The following is a 21,419-nucleotide window of genomic DNA, read 5'->3' as shown; positions in this document are numbered from 1 at the left end:
TTCCTGCCGTTTATTGGTAGGCGTCGAGCGGTTCTGAGCGCCAGGCATGATGCAGCTTTGTTTACCTCTCCCATTCTAAACCCTGCAAGGCACAAAGCAAGTGTGCAGAGATTTAATTAGAAGTCACAGCATGTTGGTGGCAGTGAATGAGCCAGGACCCAAATTTCCTGATACCCAATTTTCCCCTCCCTCCAAAAAAAAAAAAATGTTTTGGTAAAACTCAACACATAAATAAACAAATGCACCGCATTACTACAGTGTCTCCCTGATTTTTTTCAAAGGTGAGAAAAGGGGACAGGTGTTTGCTTTTATTTTGTTAAAGGTAAACATTACATTCTGTGCACCTTTTTATCATCCCATTAATATGGACAGTGGAGAAAATTATGGTCCCTTAATTTTTTTTTTTATGACTGAACACTAGGGTTTCAGGGCCAGCAGACAACTGTAGAAGAGGCAAGCTGAGCATTTAATGAAAAATATAAATTAGAGCAGTAATTTACAAGCCAGTTTCCAAAACTAATAAGATAGCTAAACCTCATGTCCTTTTGAAAGCCAACAACCAATCCTAGGTGACAATGTTTATCCTTCAACATAAAATGAAATAGAGCAATAAAGTCAAGAAATAGGAAAACAATATTATAGCCATCAGTTCATTATAGTAAGTTCATATAGGAGATGAGTAATTACTGAGAGCTTGTATGCCAGTGACTGAGCTCAAGTATTTAACCTGTAGCACCTTATTCTCATAAGGGAAACTTCACCCTATGAAGTTCCATTTTACAAGTAAGGAAATTGAAATAGAAGAGGTTCAGTAAATTTGCTCAAGTCACACAACTGTAAGAGTGTACAAACTCTGGGGAATATAACCAAAATGAAAATGCATACATTGTGCAAAAATGAAAAATGATGTAAAAATTATATAAAATGTTAAAAAAAAAGAGTGTACAAACTAGAATTTAAACTCAGGAAATCTGATAAATGCAAGCACTTAAACAAGGGGGAAGATTAGACACCTGTAAGTTCTGAAGTGCCTTCTAGAGAGGGAGTGATGAAGAATATTTTAGAAGGCTTTCTAGGGTGCTGAAAACTGCAAGAGTGAAGAGAGTAGGCTACCATGAATGGGAAAGGGCTTACAGAATGGAGGCTTTTTGACTGCTTGCTATTTCTGATCTCTTAAGAGGGCAGAACCTAGGAAGCAGTCTTAGCTGTTCATATATTTTTTTTGTAACCTAGGCACCTGAAAATTGTCCTTAACAACCCCAAATGGTAGCATGTCCAGCCACTTTCAGGGATAATGAATCACCTACCCCACTTTTAGGGGAAAGAGGAAGCTATGTACACTAGAATTTTTGAGGACACCAGGAAATACAGCACTGGTCCCAGAAAATGTTAAAAGGTCACTGTGCAGCAGAGAATTGCTAGATTGAAAAGTCTCTAAAAGGGCACCCTCTAAAGCTCTCCCTTTTCAATACTCAAGTAACCACCACACCATCTTCCTCTTCTGTGCCTGTAGCTTTGCTGTCCCTGTCTGCAATGCAGCTAGCTCACCCTTCTCCTTCCCTGGCTATTAGCATAAAACCTTTTAATGCCCTGTACAATTTCTCCTTGTAGCTTTCCTGAAGTCTTCTACTAGACTCTGAGCTCCCCTTGAGGCAAAGACCATGTCCTACTCACCTTCATACTGTAGGTGTTTGGCACAAAGTATGCAATAAATGCTTGCTGAATAAATGGGAAGGACATTTCTGTCAAGTGGATATCTGCCTTTTGCAGGAACGGTTTTTGTGTTCTGATAAAGTATGGTCCTTTAGCTCTCCCACCCTAAACCTAGGCTTGGAGTATGAACTCAATTATGTGCAAAAATGATCCAGACTGGGCTCCAGTGATGTCAAAGGCTAAGCATTCATCCCATTATCCAATGGGGTGGTTAATCCTGAGTGGACATTTATTTTTTTTTAAAGATTTATTTATTTGTGCATACAATAACTGGGGTACTGGCCTGAGGTGTGGGGGGTGAGAGAATTCACCAGAGACAGAGTAGGGAACAGAACAGGCAGATTGACTGGAATACACTGCTGAGGGGAGCAGCGGGCAAGACAGGAGAGGTCTGCAGTGCCATGTGTGTCAGCTCCTGGCTAGGATCAAACTCCTGCTGCAGTGGCTGCGGAGAGCTTCATAGGTTGTGTCTTAACCTCTTGCGCCCCCAGGGAGGCCCCTGAGTGGACATTTTAGTTCTCTTACTTCTGTCTGCAGCCTTTGGAAGTCAGAGATGTGCAGCTTTCTTACAGTGAGCTGCACAGTTGTGGCTGCATGGGGCAAGGTAGTCAGGTAGTCATTAGAATGGGTAACCTAGAGTTCTTATCACCTGTCAGCTCACGCACAGCATCATGTGGGAAACAGACAGACTAGCAACTCCTCCTGGGCAGAACAGAGAGCAGACAGGTTAAGAAGTTGAAGGCCATTTAGGCAAGTTCCATTTGAGGGCTATTTAAAATCACAGGAGGAACAATGAAATCAATAAATAGTTTATTAATCATATTAATAACAACAATGGGTCAAATCATTAGGAATTCAGCCAATCTGGCAAATATGGATGAAAATGAAAGGAGGCCTTCCCCCTCCTTCCTCCCATAGGTTTTTATATCTAAATTATGTGAGAGTGATTCACACACACCGATTATGAATCAGTATGGAAATAATTTCAAGACCTTTGCTAGTGATGAAAGTGCAAGTTAAGCTCATTAAGTCTCAGTGGTGATTATGTCAGCTGACCACGGCGAACAGAGGGATGTGTGGTTCAATTTCTACACCTAAAGTCAAAGTTCAAGAAAACCAGTTAAGATTTCAACCTAAAAAGCAGGGAAACAGGCAATACTCACCTAAAAATAGCTACAGTGTGCTCGCTCCGCCCCCACCTTTTCTTCCACTCTGCAACTGAGAATCTGCCACGCAACACAGGCCCACAGACTCACAGGGGAGATAAGGAAGGGACACAAGGCCAGAGGGTCTCCTGGGTTCCCAAAATCATGGGTAATCATGGGTTAGGAGGCAGATATAAAACAAATGATCAACTCCATCAGAACCAGTCCGTTGGCGTGGCTAAACACCACTGTGATTTTCAAACCAAAGCAAGAGGAGAGAAGATAAAATCCCTGGGAAGCGGCAGATGCTTCACCCACGCCAGGGCCTCCACTTGCTCAGAGGCCTGGAGTCAAACCACTAAACCAACCTGGGGCAACACATGTTCTCCCCTCTCTACACCACCACTTGAAGCGGAATTCCAGACAAGAGCACACAATTTTCAGTTTTTTGTTTTTGTTTTTAAGCAAGGTTTAATTAAACTGCATGGCATCCAGAAGAACTGTACCAAAGAATCCAACCTGAGACCAAATCATACAGTGGGCGTGTGGGTGGGAGGAGAATCAATGCTAATTGGGAGAGGGGGCACTGTATTCAGAATATAACTTCAAAATAAATCATACAATAAATTATTTTTTAAAGAAACTAATCCACATGCAAAGATGCATGCACTCACACGCATATTCACACACTCACACACACATACACACACATTTTCTCTCTCTGCACACCTGTCATTCTAGTCTTTTATTCAGTGTTAATTATGACTTCCATGCTGGTCGTCACAGGAAAGGACAAAGGTCAGAGAAAAGAAGGCTAGGCCCCTTGACTGCCAGTGGAATGAGATTTAAGACAACTAGAGCGGGAACACACTAAGTTATTAGAAACGAGAGGAGAAAAGAAGGAAACAGCAGTTATCAAGGAAGATTTTAATTGCTTCAAAGAGGGAGAGAGGGAGAAAGCACAGAAATCTAACACAAGTAAAGGCACAATGACCGTGGAGTTGAATGGAACCAAACCCTTCCTTCAGTTAAACAGTGATCCTTTTTTGTTGTATGTATTTTGAAGGTGGCTGTGATTTTTTTCATTTTACTGTTAAGAGATGAATCTTGAAGGTAGAGTTGCGATGCCTCCCATTCCCTCAATTAGGGTGGCTTACAGACAGCCACCTTGACCTCACAGCCAAGGACTGAGATTCAAAAGAGACAGATGATGACTTGGAATGTGAAGAATCTGATTTGCAGTTGATCAGCCGTTGGGTTTCCAGGACAGACAGCTCAGTGTAGTGCCGTCAAAGGGCCTCACATGCCCTGTACTCCGCCCCCAGAACTTTGCAGAAGGGAAGGACCCTGGAGTCATACTTCTCCCCAACTCCCATGAGCACTCACCTACAGATTATTTCAAGTGATCAGGAGAATTAAAACACACCCCAACCCTGAGTTGCTCTGTAGCAAGTCTATTTACAATTTTTTCTCACCTCTCCCTGGAGGTAAATCTAAGTTTCAAGTTGGGAAGCCCTGGGGAGGGAGGATGCCCCAGTGCAGGAGCCAGTAGCTAGTCTCCTTGCCTTTGCCAGCCTGGGGGACTGCGATGAACTCCTACAAACAGCAGCCTCACCTCCATCCAGGGGCCAGCCCAAGGCGCTCGTGCTCTGCAGGCCCTGGTTGTGAAAATGGGGCTCTGCAGCTGGAGGAAACTCCCACAACAGAGAGAACCACACCTGGAATAGCAAAGTGCTTTGATACAGGCTGGTTGACCACAGAGCAGGGGGAAGTGGGACATCTAGATTGTTTAAAAGTTTGGAGGCCACTGCCCTGCTTCCCAGAAAGGGTGCTAAGAAACATCTAATAAGTTTTTCCCACTAGGGAAGAACATCATAAAACCAACCCCACACAAGGGCTTTTCACACAGCTTCCTGGTGCTTGCTGGGCAGTGTCTCTTCCTTTTGGGAGAAGGTAAGAGGGTTCAGGGGACTGGGCAATAGCCTCAACATGAGGCCACCCAGTCTCCCACTGAAGAGACGACATTCCCACAGCAGATAAAGAGAGCAGTTTAAAAGGTGAGAAGTTTTAGTGCTCCTGCAGCCAGCCCACCTTAAATCTATATTACAAGCTTTTTACAACATACAAAATAGATCAATTACTATAAGGATCACATTCCCATTTTTTCAACAGTAAATATACATGATAATAAATTTGTTATTAACAGAGGGACTAAGTGATGTATAAGGCAGAGACATTTAAAAAGGTGCTGTGCCATCAACATGCTCTGAAGAAAACACAGCTGATTAGATCTAGGCCTCGGCCTGCTTTCATGGGGCCAAGAAAATGAAAACACAATCAACATCCATGTGACATAATCCAAATGCTGGGGGATATGGGGGGCAGCAGGTCAGGAGAGGAGGTTCTCAGCCCCAATGAAAAGTTGGGATTTGGCTGTTACTTGTAATACTAATTTTGATGCTCAAGTTTGAGTAAAAGGGAAAAAAAATACACTGATAACATTGTACAAAAGGCATCAACTCCCATTTCAAAAACAAATGGGAAGACTTCACAGTCCAAGTTCAGTAACCGGTCAGCATCTACCCTGGAATGCTGCTGTAGTATCAACTCTTGTCCTCTCTCCTTTTCCCTTCACTAGCATCCCCTGCCTCAGCTCTGGTCACTTCTAACAGATCAGAAAGTAAGAATGATTAGAGTAAGTTTGGTGACTGACCCAATCAAGCTTGTCAATGGTCCAGGGAGTGGCAAAGGGTAGCAGCCTCCACATAAGGAACCCACAAAAAGTCCTCTCTCATCTAGCACTGGGAAGACGGGCTTCATCTGGCTATACACTCAGATCCTTAGTCTGAGATCCAATAGACTGTGAAGTCCCCACATGGGTGATTTCAGCTTGTCACGGATCTGATGAAAAGTTTCAACTGTCTTCCCCCATCCATTTCAAGGAACAGCCGCAGCCTCCCTGATCTCACTCCAAGTTTTGAGCAGGCTCTGCAACTTGGCAGGAGCAGTAGAAAATCAGACCACTTGGGTGTGGAGTCTGGGTGACCCATCCTGCTGTCGGAGAAGGGGAAGTCCCTAGCTCCTATCTAGACTGGGAACCTCTACTTTCTCTGTGCTCTTTAACTGGGACCTGAAAGACGAAGAAACAGCATATTGCTGGCTGCCAGGGAAGAGCGAGTGGCCTGAGGCACACCTCACTGAAGTCTGTGCACAGAGGAATCTTTCACTACCCACATAAGCCTCCTCGCCCTTCTCTACTCGGCCATGTTAACCCTACAATCTTGGGAAGGCAAGGATGGTGGCGAAAGGAAGAGAAAGAGCCTGCTCAGTCAGATGGGCTGTGAACCTCAGAACGAGCAGGTCTGAGTCTTTTGTGGCCCACAGAGCTGGTCACTTCCACAAGGGGCTTCACCCTTCCCTTACTTGTTATCCTGGAGCTCCCAGCAGGGGCTAAAGTTTCCACACAGGACTGAAGGGGTCAGTAGCCTTTCAGGACAGTCAGAAAAGACTGAGGCAGACTCAAGGTCAAGGTTAAGGTCAGACCCAGACCCTATCCTGCACTGGAGGTGACTGGGATGTGTGAATCTGGAATGAATGAAAGTGACTTTTCTCTTGAGGGGCTGGGTGGTGAGGGGAAGCATCCCTCCACCTCAGCACCTGGGGAAATGGAACAGGGAGTCCCAGAGGACTCAAATGGCTCATGGTCCCTTTGCTGCAGAGGAACGAACTAGCTCTAAAAAGACCCCCACATTATTTTATCTCCTCTTTTAATTAAAGAGATTATGTTACTCCCCCTTTTATTAAAGTTTAGTTCAACTGATTAGTATTTAGTGTTTAAATCCAACTTATCCCTGGGGTGGGAATGTGGAATGGGATGAAAATAAAACCAGAATATCCCTAATGATAAAGCAGACCCATTTCCTTGCCCTTTTCCCAAACCTGACCTTTAAAACAGATCACTTCTCTGCAAATTCTTTTCCTGTTTCACTAAAATGCCCATCCCCCAGAAGTCCTGGCCAAGCCAGCCTTCTGAATGATGAACTATAGCATCTCCACCAAGCTTGCCCCCACAGCGTGTGGGAGGAGGGGGGAGTACCATTCCCCACCCTGCCCCAGCGACGAGTTAATCCATCTCAACAAGGCACCTTTCCCCAAGAGGAAAGCAGGAGACATGGAAGCTTTTTCCTCATCTGGCTAGCAGGGATGGCTAAGAAGGGATGGTGCAGGGTTTGACACCCTACTGTCAATAGAAAGAGTCCGATCACCAAGTCCACAGATGATATGCATAGATGGAGGTGAGCTGGGAGGACGCTTGGAGTCTAGAGGTTGACTGCGCTGGAGAAACACGTTAGGAGCTCTCATGCAGGTTTCAAGGGAATGGGAAGGGCCGTCTGAGAGGAGGAGAGGGTCCGTCTTTTTCCTGAGGAACAGGACCACGCCAGGCTTCACCTGAGAATGGGTGGCAGAGGTGGGACACCACGAGCAGCTGAAACAAATAAAAATAAAATAAAAACCATAGATGCAAGCTCACCTACCAGACCCTGAATAACCCAAATATTGCTGAAATGAGAAACGGGCTCTTTAAACTAACCATTAAAATCTGGGGACTAGGTTTTATTACTGATGTTCAAGAAATGAAGATGAGAAGCAAATTTTAACCTAAGAAAAGCACACCCATTCTACAGCCTGTGCAATGGTGAAAACTTTCATTACTCCTCTCACCTCGGTTTGTTTTGCTGGGGTATATTCTCTGAAAGTGTTTATATTCTTCGGGAGCAGGAAAGTCTTCTACTGGATGGAAAGAATACTTTGACTCAAAATCATCTGTGAAAGGAACAGAGTATTATTCATATCACACTTCCTTCTGCACCCACACATCCCTGCAGCCCTTCTGATCTGCCCCCTGGCAGTTTTCTGCGCATTCTGATGCCCTGTAAGGGCCCACATGCCCTGCCCAGCAAGCCCAGGGTCGGGAGGACAGCAAGGGCACCCTGTGCCTTGGGCTCCAAGACGCTGTACATTAAGAAACTAGTCTCTGAACTGATTGTTTATATCTTTCTACCAAAAATCAGCCACATAACAAAAAAGGAGCCCAGCAGTTAGCATGAGAGCCGAAGAAACACAGTTCTGTGTTTTTAAATCACACAGCCATCTTGGAGACTGTCACCAGGGGAACCAACTGAATTGAATCCACAAATTGGCAGAAACTAACCTCTAACCTAGAACGGGAACAGCTGCCGGCCAGGCTGCCCTTACTTAGCTCTGCAGCCGTCGGGACAGCCCTTTTAGGGCTCCTGCTCCCACTTTGCAGGCCCCTCTGTGAGAAGACTCAAATTTTCTATGGCTATGGCTTGATTGCATTTCAAAGCATGTATCTTCAAAGCAAAAACTTTGGTCCACCTAACAGGAACAGACTGGAACAAGGGTAGAGAAGAGTCAACTTATAAAGAATCTGGAGCATTGGGGCTGAAAGGGACTGTACATATCTTTCCAGAGATCCTCAACAGAGGGTATCATAATACCCTCTGGACAACCTTTGCTTGGGGCTCTATCCTAAACCTGATAAAACAGAATCTCTTAAGTGGGGCCTACAATTTATTTCTAAGTCTGTCAAACTTAATATGACACTATCCTTATGTAGTCAACTGCCTGGTTTCACAGAAAAGGGAAGTGAGGCCCAGAGGAGTGACATGGCTTCTTCAAAGTAACAGCTAGTTAGTGGCTTTGGATTAGTAGATAAATGTTGTGAACACAAAGTCTTGTTTTGTTTAAAGATTTATTTATTTATGCATACAAGAACTGGGGTACAGGCCAGAGGTGTGGGGGGGGAGGGTGAGAGGATTCACCAGAGACAGAGTGGGGAACAGAACAGGCAGACTGACTGAAATACACTGCTGAGGGGAGCAGTGGGCAAGGCAGGAGAGGTCTGTTGTGCCATGTGGGTATCTCCCTGGCTGGGGATCAAACTCATGCTGCAATGGCTGCGGATAGCATCATAGGTTGCACCTTAACCCCTTGCACCACCAGGGAGGCCCTGTTTTGTTTTGTTTTTAAAAGGCCAGAAAGGAGTTTTCTGGAAGCTCCAAGGAAGACACGTAATCCCTGTGTGAATAATCCTGAGGAGAAGAGTCTCTCATCGAAAAATTCACCACAATAATGACCCTTGGAAAGCTGAAAGCTGCTTCAGAATTGGCATGATACCTGCTGATTTGACTTCAATCTCTTTCAAAGCAAACCTGCCTAGAATTCTCATAAAGGTGTGCCAATGGACAGGGCCTAGATGTCTGAGGTACAGTCAAGAGACAAGCTGCTGTGAACAATGGGCACTGAGTAACTATTCCACTCTACAGCAGCCACCTACCAATAGCACAGGGACTGAGACTAAAACAGCTACTCACCCAAGCAGCTACTCACCCAAGAAGGATCGGACAGTGGTGATGGAATCTCTGTGACCATTCCTCAAGGGAGGTGGGGGAGGAGGGGGTGGCCCAGCTGGCGTCCTGGAAGGAGGAGGTGGGGGCTTTCCTCGGCTCAGGGGTTCCGACCCATGCATTCGGTATGGTGGGGGGGGAGGGGGCGCATCCCTGGCACCATTTCGGATCATAGGTGGTGGGGGAGGAGGAGCTGCAATTAAAATCCAAAGCAGTTAGCTTTCTGCAGAGGTGGCCTGGGGAGAGGGATTTGAGAGACATGTGCTAAGAGTGCCCTGGTGCTTTCCTCAAGGACCAGGCTCTATGAGCCACTGGTGGTCTGTCAAATATCCCATGCACCCTCTCCGCCTATCTCATCATCATTCTTCCACATACCAAGGTCTGGAATAAATGTATGACCCTTTTTCATTTCCTATGGCAAGTCAGTTAAAAACCTTATCTAGTCTCCATGACTTTTTTCCTGCTTTTCCAAGCCTTCCTCCACAATTCTAATTCAGGACTTTCTCATATTTAGCCCATTCTACTGCAAACTGCCTCTCAAATTTTTCCTTGTTTCTAGTCTCTTAGCCCTCCAAATAATAATTTTTTTTTCTTTTTCTTTGTGGGACCCTCACCAGCGGCTGGGGAATGAACTGGCGCTGCAGATGCTGCGGGCAGCCTCGCAGCCCAGGCCTCAACCGCTGCGCCCCCAGGGGAGGCCCAGCCCTCCAAATAATTCTGCATACCACCAACCTACTAATTGCTCCAAAAAAAATTTTTTTTTAAAGATTTATTTATTTATGCATACAAGAACTGGGGTACAGGCCAGAGATGCGGGGGATAAGAGGTCCACCAGAGACAGAGTGGGGAACAGAACAGGCAGACTGACTGAAATACACTATTGAGGGGAGCAGCGGGCGAGTCAGGAGAGTCTGCTGCACCATGTGGGTTTCTCCCTGGCCGGGGATCAAACTCGTGCTGCAGAGGCTGTGGACTGTTTCATAGTGTGGTGCTCAACCCCCTGCGCCACCAGGGAGGCCCTGCTCCAAAATTTTGCTCAAATTTTCCCCCAAGAGTTTTGCATTTTCTACATCATAAAGTTTTAAATCCAAGCTTCCATCCTGATCAGGTGTTCCCCAATTATCCTTTCTTACACAGTAACCTACCACATCTCTCCTCCTTCTAGTAATTGCCAGGCTAGGTTAGGTACTCCTCTTCTGTACTTCCACAGTCACTCGGAATCTCACCAGCACTCCTCCATACTGCAGTGGATGTACTCATTATCTGTGCCTCCCCCAAGGATACTATATAATCCCTCAAGTCAGAGCAGTGTCCACTCATCTGTGTTTCCAAGCTCAGTCAAAAGCCCAGCACACAGTGAGTACTAATCAACATTTGCTGAATAAACAGTATTCACTCATGCTCTGCTCTCATGACTCCTTCGCATTACTCCTCCCTTCTACAAATCATACCTACCCTTAAGGTTCAATTCAAGCCCCATATTCTCAAGGTGTTCCCAAAGCAATCCATTCTATTCCGACCCCCTCCTCTGATCTTCCACGGCATCAACAGGCTGTGTCACTCCAGCACGCAGCAGTACAGACTAAAGTCCCCACCTCCTCCTTTCAGCACACAGCAGTACAGACTAGGTTCACCTGCAGAAATTACATATGCCCAGTGATAATCTCACTGCTCAGAAAGTGGGGACAACGCTTTTGGAACTGCCTCTAAATCCAATTTTGCATACAGATCCACAAATATTATTATGATGGTCACAGCTCATTTCTGAGGCCGCCCCAACACCACCACCAACAAAAATATCTATCCCTACATCTGACTCTGTTTTTTGGCCATTTTCAAAAATCAAATCCAGCCTTAAAAGGCAAAAATCTGCCACCAAGTAGAAAGGAACATCAAAAACATGTCTAAAGAAATGGCAACATCACTGGACTAGGTTCTAACATATTCATGCTGTATGACTGCTGTGCTTTGCATTACCTGCACTACCAGTAGCTACTATAGCTTGTATATTCCTTATGTTTCAGGCAACGTCCTTGGGGCTCTATATGCACCTTTAAAATCTTTTGTGAAAATTCTTACAGCCACCCCTGCAGAGTACGTGGCATTATTTCCATTTCGCAAATGAGGGAACTGAGACTCATGTTTTTTATCTAAGATCACAGATCTAATAAAATTAGATCTAGTGTCTGTTTTTTCCACTGCCCCCACAATGCTTTTCAGAATTACCTTTGGTAGTATGTACCTTATCTCCCCAGCCAACTTATTGGGTTGTCGGGAAAGTCATGACACATTTTTTTGTTTTTCATGTTTTCTATGTTTTTCGATGAAAAAATGTCATGACTTTTCTGACGCCCCAATACAAGCTAGTGAGATGGAATGGAAGTGTGTCTTTTCTAGACCGGGTCCAATTAACAGTTTTTACCCAAACAATACATGGAGAGTCTACTTGGCCGAAAAGACAATACTCTTGTAATAACAAAGTATATATTATTATTCCTCCTGAATTACTGTCAGAATTCATAAGTGACCTTAGTTTAATATGTAACAGCAATGGGGTCCAGCACTGTACAGCCAGTGTTAATTTTCACTTCCACTAAGACACCCCCAGAATGTCAACTCTCCCTCATGCTCTTCAAAATCCGTTTAAGTCTGGACAGTGGCAGTATTTGAGAGAAATCGCAACACCTCCCAGCAAATCTCTGAGGCTTGTTTTCATTCCAAATCTGCCCAAACCAAAACTATCAGGACATCTTCACAATATTTCCCTAAAACTCAGATTTCTCAGGGCCCTGAGAATTTGCATCTCTCCTAGGTCAGGGCCAGGGAGAGTAAGACAGCCAGGGCTAGGCTCATAAGGACACCAGCTTGATTTGGGGCAGGCAGCAGTGATGAGACCCAGCCTGGACTGGCAAAGCAGAGGAGAACCAAGAGTGACCTGCCTGGCTCCTTCCTCAGAAACAGTCATTCTAGCCAGGTTCTGCCAGCTCCAAAATGTGGCTAAGCTCTCTGTGAGATCTGGTTTTAAGACAGTTTCAAGTAAAGGAGCTGGAACCCATGGACCCTAAACTTGTTAAAAAAAAAAAAAAAAAAAAAACAAGCCTCGGGGCGGGAGACTGCCTTTTACAATCCACCAATTCTTTTATTTTATTATTATTTTTTATTTTTTTAATTTTTTTATAGGAGGCATGTTTTATTTATTTATTTATTTGTTTGTTTGTTTGTTTGTTTATACATGCACTGGGTACAGTCAGGAGTGCAGGAGGGTGAGAGAATTCACCAGAGCCAGAGCAGGGAGCAGAGCAGGCAGAAGGACCGAAGTACACTGCTGAGGGGAGCAGCGGGCGGCAGGAGAAGTCTGCGCGCCATGTGGGACCCTCCTCCTGTGGCCAGGGAGCATCCGGCGATCGAACCAGCGCCGCTTCGCAACCCAGCGCTCAACCTCTGCGCCACCGGGGAGGCCCTCCACCAATTCTTTTAAAAAGAAAACAATTTCCTACCGATACTCCATATACTCCCTATATATTATATAGTCTATATAAATCTCCCTCCTCTGCCCTCCCCTCATTCACAGTGGATGTCCTTGCTTTCTATTTCACTAAGAAAACAGGAGTAAGTCCGAAGACACTTTCTACATGTTCCTGCCACTGTGTGCATATATATATATACACATATATATACATGTATTCACTATATAGCCTATATCCCTACAGATAGTATTTTGCTCTACAAAGGAAAAGAATCAGGAAGCAAATGCTATGAACCAATACTGTGAGAATTTTTTGGTCCCTGACCACTCTGGGAAGGCAAAGGATTCAATACTTTTTCAAATGTAAATAATCCCTATAAGAAGCAAAAGCACAGCACCATGTAGTACCGTCATAATGATTTCCAGGTAGTCCACAAGCTACTTGGAAGCCCTTGGCATAAAGCCACTAATACCCGTCAGCATACTGGGGTCTAAAAGCACTTCCACACCTGTTTTACAAGCACCTCTGAAAGTGCTGTTGGTCCCCATCTACAGAGGCAAAACAAACACACACAGAGACTCTGATATGCCTAATGTCACATAACATATGGAGTCAATACTCAAAAGATCTCTGATTAAAACATCTCAAAATTTTTCCCAGTGTATCACTCAGAATCGCTGCTCTGTTTACTGATAAGGAAAGCCACCTGAGGCCTCAGGCATGCCTCAAAGTCGGTGATGGCTTGGAGACAGAAGACCAAGGCTCTTAACTTCATATTTTTCTAAAGAAACCACAAAGAACTGACAAATGGGTAGCAGGGAGTCTGTGGACATTTAAAACTACTAGGCTCAACCCACAGACATCACATTTTTCTCTACTTCTATTCCTGGATGGAGTTAGAAAGATAAGGGCTCTGCTCATATAAAGGGTCTTAAAAGAAAAATCTCTAAGTTACAAAGAACTTCTGAACCAAAACTGTAGAATCAAAGGTTGCCTTACAACTATATCCTCCTGGCTAAGGACAGGGAGATGTGTGGAGAAGAATGTACAAGGCTGCTGTGTGCTGACTTAGCCTGCAGCTCCTGGGAGCAGGAATCTCCACCACCTAACCAGGCAACAGCACAGGCTAATGGGCTGTTAATACACGCATCTTCATGACATAGCCTTTTAATCAATTATCTATACCTGCAGGAACTGATTTACAAGAGAAGCTCAAATGCCATTTTTGCATCAAGTCAAATGATGCAAGGATACTGGAGCCGAACTCCTGCGTCTAAAGAAAGCCCAGAGAGTTGCTATGGTCTCCCCCACACTCTAATTTCAGTCACGCTATTTTGCAAAAAGATTATAAAACCTAGCCTACCATTTCTAGAGTTCCTCCATTCTCCCATGACCCAGCTCAGGACCACTGTCCTTCCGAAGTTGTTATAATCACTCCTTATCACACACCCTCAACTCCCTTCCCTGCTCTCCTGTAGAGTCACAAGTGCCTGAAAAATGTTAATTCAGTTAAACACAACCCTGTGCCCCATGTAGTGCCAGCACAAGCACAGCTGAGCACCCACCAAGCTAAACAGTCTGACTCGAAATGAAAAGCCCCAAATCTTGAATGGGTCTTTCGGTTTGGGGCTCATCCTAGCAAGCTCCCCTGCTCCACCCTCTCTGCCATGCTTTCTGATGACCATCTCATGCCCTTTTCTCTCTCAGATCTCCCTGTCCTTCCCTCCCCACTTACAGTAGGTCCCTTGCTCCTGTTTCACTTAAAAAACACAAACAAATCAGCAGAAACTCTCCACATGCTCCTACCACTGCACCCAACTACCGTAGCACTTGTCTCCATGGCTACCGCTCTGCCTGCCTCTGTTATATGGAAGAACTATCTGGGTTCTCATCCTAGGCCCACACCTTGCCTATAAATCAGATTCCATTCCTTGTCACTTCCCCTAGGACATTGGTCAGGCAATTTCCCCTGAGTATCATTGCATCTGTGTGCAGTATCAGCCCAGCAGCACACAGGGAGACAGTGAAATAGTTTCCATCATGGCAGGAAATAACCCAACCCTCAATTCAATCCCATATCCTCCTCCAGCAAACAATCCATTTATCTGCTCTCCACACCCCATTACAGCAAACTCCTTCAGAGATTTCTATATTGCTCGCTCCAACTCCTCCGCCAGTTTCTCTGTTCTTTTTTTTTTTTTTTAGAAATACTTCTTTTTTTTTTTTTATTTATTTATTTATTTATTTATACAAGCACTGGGTACAGTCAGAAGCACCGGAGGGTGAGAGAATTCACCAGAGCCAGAGCGGGGAGCAGAGCAGGCAGAAGGACCGAAGTACACTGCTGAGGGGAGCAGCGGGCGGCAGGAGAGGTCTGCGCGCCATGTGGGACCCTCCTCTGGTGGCCGGGGAGCAGCCGGGGATCGAACTGGCGCTGCAGAGGCTGCGGGCAGCTTCGCAACCCAGCGCTCAACTGCTGCGCCACCGGGGAGGCCCCAGTTTCTCTGTTCTTGAATCCATCCCTATTAAACGTCTACCTTCAGCCTCCACCACCCATTAAACTATTTAAAAGGATTCTATGTGGTTTGAGGGTCTCCCAAAATGACTCCCACACTGCTAAGATCAATGTCAGTCTCTGTAGCACTGGACATGGGGATCACTTATTCCGTCCTAAGTTTTTCCAACCCTCTCTTGTTTTCCCTCCTTCCTTCCTCACTTGGGGCTCTCCTCAGTTTCCTCTGCTTGGTTCTCTTTTTTTTTTCCAAAGATTTATTCATTTATACAAGAACCGGGGTACAGGCCGGATGCGCAGGAGGGTGAGAGGATTCACCAGGGCGGGAAACAGAACAGGCAGACTGATGAAATACACTGCTGAGGGGAGCAGCAGGCATGGCAGAGAGGTCTGGCACGCCATGTGGGACCCTCTCCAGCAGGCCGGGATTGAACCGGCGCTGCAGAGGCTGCGGACAGCTTCACAGTGCAGCGCTCAACCACCTGCACCACCAGAAGAGGCTCACTCTGCTTGGTTCTCTTAATCTCTGACCTCCAATGTGGGAAGGCCACGGGTCTCAGACTTCAGACCTCTGCTCTATCTATGCTCACACCCTAGGCAATCTCACCTGGCATGTGGTTTTCATGTCATTCAAATTTGTCTCTTGAGCCTCGATCTCTCCTGTGAACTGCAGACTGACAGCCAATCACTGTTCACTCTTTCCTCCCTGATGTTTAACACACACTGCAAACTCAATTTGTCCAAAACTGAACACCTGTCTTCCCCCATACCTGCTGTAGTCCTGCCCATCTGCCAGGTTATTGCAACAGCCTCCTGAGTGGTCTCCTTTGGCCACTCTTGTCCTGTAGGCTGTGTTTGACATAGGAGTGGTGAACTTTGTAAATCAACACTACTCTGTTTAAACTCCTCCACTGGCTCTCCACCTCACATGATGTTTCCCCAACGAAACGAAGCTTCTTGACCTTCAGGTCCTTCCATTCTTTCCCTTACTCATTCACACATGGCGTCCTCACTGCCCCAATGCCTGCAGTAGCCGTTCTCCCAAACAGCTGCCTAGCTTGCTCTGTCACTTTATCATAAGGCCTCCCCGACCCCACCCACACCCCCACCACTGCAGTGGAATAGCACTACCCCCCCCACCCCAGAACATCCAATTCCCCTTCTCTGCTGTGTATTTTCTTAAAGAATCTACATGCTATCTATTTGTTTTTTTTACTGATTTCTTCGACTCTCCAGGAGAACAGGAATTTTTTGGTTTTCTCTATTTATTGCTGTTTCCCTAACAGCAGAGTCTGACACATAAAAAGGCGCTTACTTAATAAACCTACTGAGTTTAGTGAATGTTTCAATCACCAAAAGGGAGCTCTGGAGAAAGAGTAGAGAGATAAACTCATCCCTTACTCCCAGAAGAAAAAAGGTGCTTGCAGGCACTTACCTGCTCCCCGACTGGGAGGGTCTCGGGCTGGGGGAGGCGGCCGGTTACTCTGTAAAGAGGGGGTGGCTGAAGTGGGTGGAGGAGGCGCTAGGCCTCTGACAGGCCCTGGGGTCTTCCTATGCAAAGAGTTGTGTCTCTGTGGCAGCTCAGGGGCTGACTCATTAGTGGGACTGGAGGGTCCATTGGGGACCCCCGGAGGCTGGCGGTAAGGCGGAGGAGGAGGAGCCAGAGACTGGCCACTTGGTCCCGTTCTGATATTCACAGGAGAAGGAGGTGGCTTGACTGGGGGTGGAGCGGGAGGTCCCTCTCGACCAGGGTGAAGCCTCTGTCCAGGTGTGGGCGGCAAGGGTTTCTCTCTGTTGTAGGCTGGGGCTTTGTTGCTGTGCATAGGCAGAGGTGCAGGGGGGGGGTTGGCACGGCGCCCCGGGGGTGGTGGAGGAGGGGCAGAGGAGCTGTGCTTCATGCCCGTACTGCTGGTGGTGTTAGGCCGAGAGAGGTCCGGTAATGAGGGTCTCTGCATCCGGGGCAGTTCTGGGAGCGAGGCCCGGCTGCTGTCTGCATCATCTTGAGGACGCCCGCCGGCTGTCGACACTGGAGGCCTTGGGGCAGCAGCTCGAGCACTGGGAACTTGGAGGGCTTGCTTACCAGTGAGGTTCTCTACAAGACATCACAAGGCACTGAGCCAACAGAGCTAGCTGAGTGCCCCGCCAGCCTCCCAGGTACAACCTACATGCAGCAGGGGACATAGCTCACAGGCTGGGGGCAGGCTCGGGGCACGCTGACAAATACTGCTAATATAACTTCTTTAATCCCTCAGCTTTTGCTTTATTCTACTTTATAACTCTTCCCTGGCTCCCACTTCATCCTCCCATTTCTACCCCACACCCCAATCCCAGATGTCTCCCTTGGGTCCAGCCAGCAGCTAACTTTTGAGAAACCTCCTATGAGAGCACCATCCGGTACCTGATCCATCCTTGGCGACCACAGGCCGGAGCTTCGGCACCCCTCCTTGGAAAAGACCTCCCTTTGGTTGCAGGGCCGCTGCTCCAGAGCCGTAACCACCACTGCTTCCTTTGGGCTCTGGAAAGCACGCCATTAAAGTTTTCACTTCATATGCTCTGAGCTGGTGACTGAGTCAATCTGAGAAGAAACCCTTCCTTGATCTGGGCTTTAATTTGTAAACAAACAAACAAACAAACACAAAACTTGTCCTTGCCTCTCCCAAAAAAAGGAAAAAAAAAGCTAGGTCTCTGTTCCATAGCTTGTTACGGGGATGAAACCATTATGAAAGAGAAAGAACAAAAAGAAGGTGCCAATCTTCCCTCATTTAGGGCAGAGGGACAACCAGGATAAAGAAATGTTCAGCGGAGTTCTCTGGGCAGCAAGCCCCAGAGGATAAGGGGGCCAGTGACTCAGAAACCCAGATATTCCCAAGCTCTCCAGAGCTTGATGAATGGACATCTGAAGCAATTATAAACTCATCCTTCACCATAGCTCAGCAGTTTGTAGGGCTCAGCAGTTTGTAGGGCTATGGTGCATTCCTCAGAGAATAGCTAAGGATGCCCCCTAACTAGTACTAGTTAAAGGGAGAGAAGGGAGTCCCAACCTTGAGTATGCTTCCCAAAGATCAAAAAGAAACTTCTTCTTCTTCTTTTTTTTTCAAAAAGAAACTTCTAAGGTGTTTAAATGAACAGAGGGGAAGATAGTAAAAAAACATGCAAAGAAAATTCTCCCAAAGGACAAAGCGCCCCTCATCAAGGGGCACAATAAAAATGACAAGCTAGCCAAGTCTCCAAGTCAGTCCTGGGATCACGCTGTCCCCTAGGAAGGGAAGCTCAGACTCACTCTCAAGGATCGGAGCACTCCGGTCGTTAACGTTGGTCACCTTCTTCAGCTTGGTCCCTCTGCAGATGTCCTGTAGGAGGGCACCTCGGCCCCGCTGCTCATCTCTACTCAGCTTGGGCGGCTCTGTGTTTGCCTGGAGGAAGAGAGAAATATAAATTCATCCTGAATAGTTCCTTTCATGACCAACTTGGGATAAACATCTTAAGCCAACCTTTACTCCATGAGCTGCCTTAACTTACTCGGGTGTGTGCGCCAAATGGCAGTAACGGTGTGCATGCTCATCTCCTAGTCCTTTCTCTTCTGTTGTGGCTTCTATGAAGGGTGTAGATCTCCCTTCTACTCAGAAGCTTCTGCTAGGAGGCCTGCACGAATACCTACAGAGCACCTCTACAAGCCAGGGTTGTATGTTAGATACTTGGCATGTTGTCATCATCCAGGCAGACGTTTACTGAGTTCCTACTATGCCGCAGGCACTGTGCTAAGGATAAGCACATTACTTACATTATCTCATTTAAATCTTGAACTTTTCCTATGAGATAAGTATTATTATCATTACCTATTTGGAAAGTGTGGGGCAGAAGTTGACTAGTGTTCTACTGGGTGCCAAGCACCCAATAAATGGGTAAGCAAGATATACAAACCCAGAGTGTGATGCTAAAATTCATATTTCATCTCAATTAATATATTATCCTATTGCTTCCCTACTACTTCAATCTAACTTCTAAACAATGTTATAAAAGAGACTCCAGGGCCTCCCTGGTTATGTCTCAGCACTATGAAGCTATCTGCAGCCTCTGCAGCATGAGTTCGATCCCCAGCCAGCCAGAAGCTAACCCAGAGCAGGCGGATCTACTGAAATACACTGCTGAGGGGAGCAGTGGGAGAGACAGAAGAGGTCTGCTGCACCATGTTCCCTGTATGAACATGGCCCTGTAGTTCCCTGGCCAGGGATCAAACTCAGGCCATGGCAATGATAGCACTAAGATTTAATCCATACACCACCAGGGAGGCCCCTGTATTAAATACTTTACAATCTAGACAAGAATTCTAGAAATTAACTTTAGGAAAATAATTAAGAAAAGTGCACAAAGATATTAACAATAACAAATGCCAGTTTATAATAGCATATAACTGAATAATCTAAAAATTCTACTCAAAGTAACAATGATGGTATAAACCATACAGTGGGATGCCAGCTGAGTTTTAAAGAAGTGAACATCTTTTTTTTTTATAGAGGCATGTTTTATTTAATTTATTTGTTTGTTTGTTTTTGTTCATACATGCACTGGGTACAGTCAGAAGCGCAGGAGGGTGAGAGAATTCACCAGAGCCAGAGCGGGGAGCAGAGCAGGCAGAAGGACTGAAGTACACTGCTGAGGGGAGCAGCGGGCGGCAGGAGAGGTCTGCGCGCCATGTGGGACCCTCCTCTGGTGGCCGGGGAGCAGCCGGGGATCGAACCGTCACCGCGAGTAGCTTCGCAACCCAGCGCTCAACCGCTGCGCCACCGGGGAGGCCCAAGAAGTGAACATCTTTTTAAGGCAGTAAATGTTTGATAGCATCAAGCAAAAAAAATTATAAAACAATATATACAGAATAAGTCCAGTTTTCTCCTTTATAGAATGGGGTAAAAATAGAACCTATCTCATAAGGTAGTTCTGAGAATTAAATAACCCTTTTCAAAAACTTAGCAAGTGACTGGTGTATAGTAAGAGCTTAGTAAACCGTAGCTGGATTATATCTGGAAGAACAAAGGTGCACACATATAGGAAATTTCTGGAAAGACAAACACTGATACTAGCAAAAGCTAATTTCAGGTAATAATTCCTTGTTATCTGTATTTTTCTAGTTTTCCCACAATAAACAGATACAATGTTAGCAGAGGTTATTAAAGATAGTTTAACATTTTCTATATCTATTGTTAATTTTTTCCACTTTTTTTTTAAAAGATTTATTTATTTATGCATGGAAGAGCAGGGGTACAGGCCAGAGTCACGGGGGTGAGAGGATTCACCAGAGACAGAGTGGGGAACAGAACAGACAGACTGACCAAAGCACATTGCTGAGGGGAGCAGCGGGCAAGTCAGGAGAGGTCTGCTGCACCTTTTCCCACATTTTTCCAATAGTAAAAAAGATTTTTTAGTGATATCACTTGACCATTTAATGACAAGTCACACATGATGTACTGATGTATTAATAAGATGCATTAATGATATACTAATGACTACAATGTATTAACAACTAAGAAAAGCAGATTAGAAATCCATCTCTTTTGAAAAAAAAAAAAGGCAATAGAGGGGCCTCCTGGTGGAGCAAGGGGTTAAGACACAACCTATAAAGCTAGTCGCAGCCACTGCAGCACAAGTTTGATCCCTGGCTGGCCAGCGAGATATCCACATGGCGGGACAGATCTCTCCCATCTCGCCTGCTGCTCCCCTCAGCAGCATATTTCAGTCAGTCTGCCTGTTCTGTTCCCCACTCTGTCTCTGGTGAATCCTCTCACCCTCCCACATATCTGACCTGTACCCTGGTTCTTATATGCATGAATAAATAAATCTTTAAAAAAAAAAAAAGAGTGACCTTTCCAGGGCCTCCCCGGTGGCACAGCGGGTTGAGCACAGCACTGTGAGGCTGCACACAGCCTCTGCAGCCTGGTTCGATTCCCGGCCAGCCAGGGAGATTCCCACATGGTGGGGTAGACCTCTCCTGCCTCATCCGCTGCTCCCCTCAGCAGTGTACTTCGGTCCTTCTACGTGTTCTGCTCCCTGCTCTGTCTCTGGTGAATTCTCTCACCTCCCACACCTCTGGCCTGTACCCCAGTGCTTGTATAAATAAAATCTTTAAAAAAAAAAAAGAGTGACCTTTCTTTTTTTT

At 45.9% G+C, this 21,419-nt stretch overlaps 1 protein-coding gene across 7 annotated transcripts in view; it reads right to left on the bottom strand.

Annotated features, from left to right (window-relative positions):
- Positions 1-2,557: 2,557 nt before the first annotated feature.
- Positions 2,558-21,419, bottom strand: part of WIPF2 (WAS/WASL interacting protein family member 2) — a 42,194-nt gene continuing 23,332 nt past the window's right edge. For all 7 annotated transcript variants that reach the window (XM_054688721.1, XM_054688724.1, XM_037491606.2 and 4 more), the window contains 6 exons: positions 18,549-18,681; positions 17,667-17,783; positions 16,704-17,360; positions 9,273-9,482; positions 7,581-7,682; positions 2,558-7,344 (listed from right to left, as the gene is read on the bottom strand). In XM_054688721.1, coding sequence (XP_054544696.1) covers positions 7,304-7,344; positions 7,581-7,682; positions 9,273-9,482; positions 16,704-17,360; positions 17,667-17,783; positions 18,549-18,681 — 1,260 coding nt within the window. In that variant the 3' untranslated portion in view covers positions 2,558-7,303. The remainder of the gene's footprint in view (positions 7,345-7,580; positions 7,683-9,272; positions 9,483-16,703; positions 17,361-17,666; positions 17,784-18,548; positions 18,682-21,419) is intronic.

This window comes from Talpa occidentalis, unplaced genomic scaffold (genome assembly GCF_014898055.3).
Source record: "Talpa occidentalis isolate TD23 unplaced genomic scaffold, MPIMG_talOcc4v2.1 talOcc4.7, whole genome shotgun sequence".
Lineage (NCBI taxonomy): Eukaryota > Metazoa > Chordata > Mammalia > Eulipotyphla > Talpidae > Talpa > Talpa occidentalis.
Note: the sequence above shows the minus strand (reverse complement) of the source record. Positions and strands in the feature narration are given on the sequence as shown.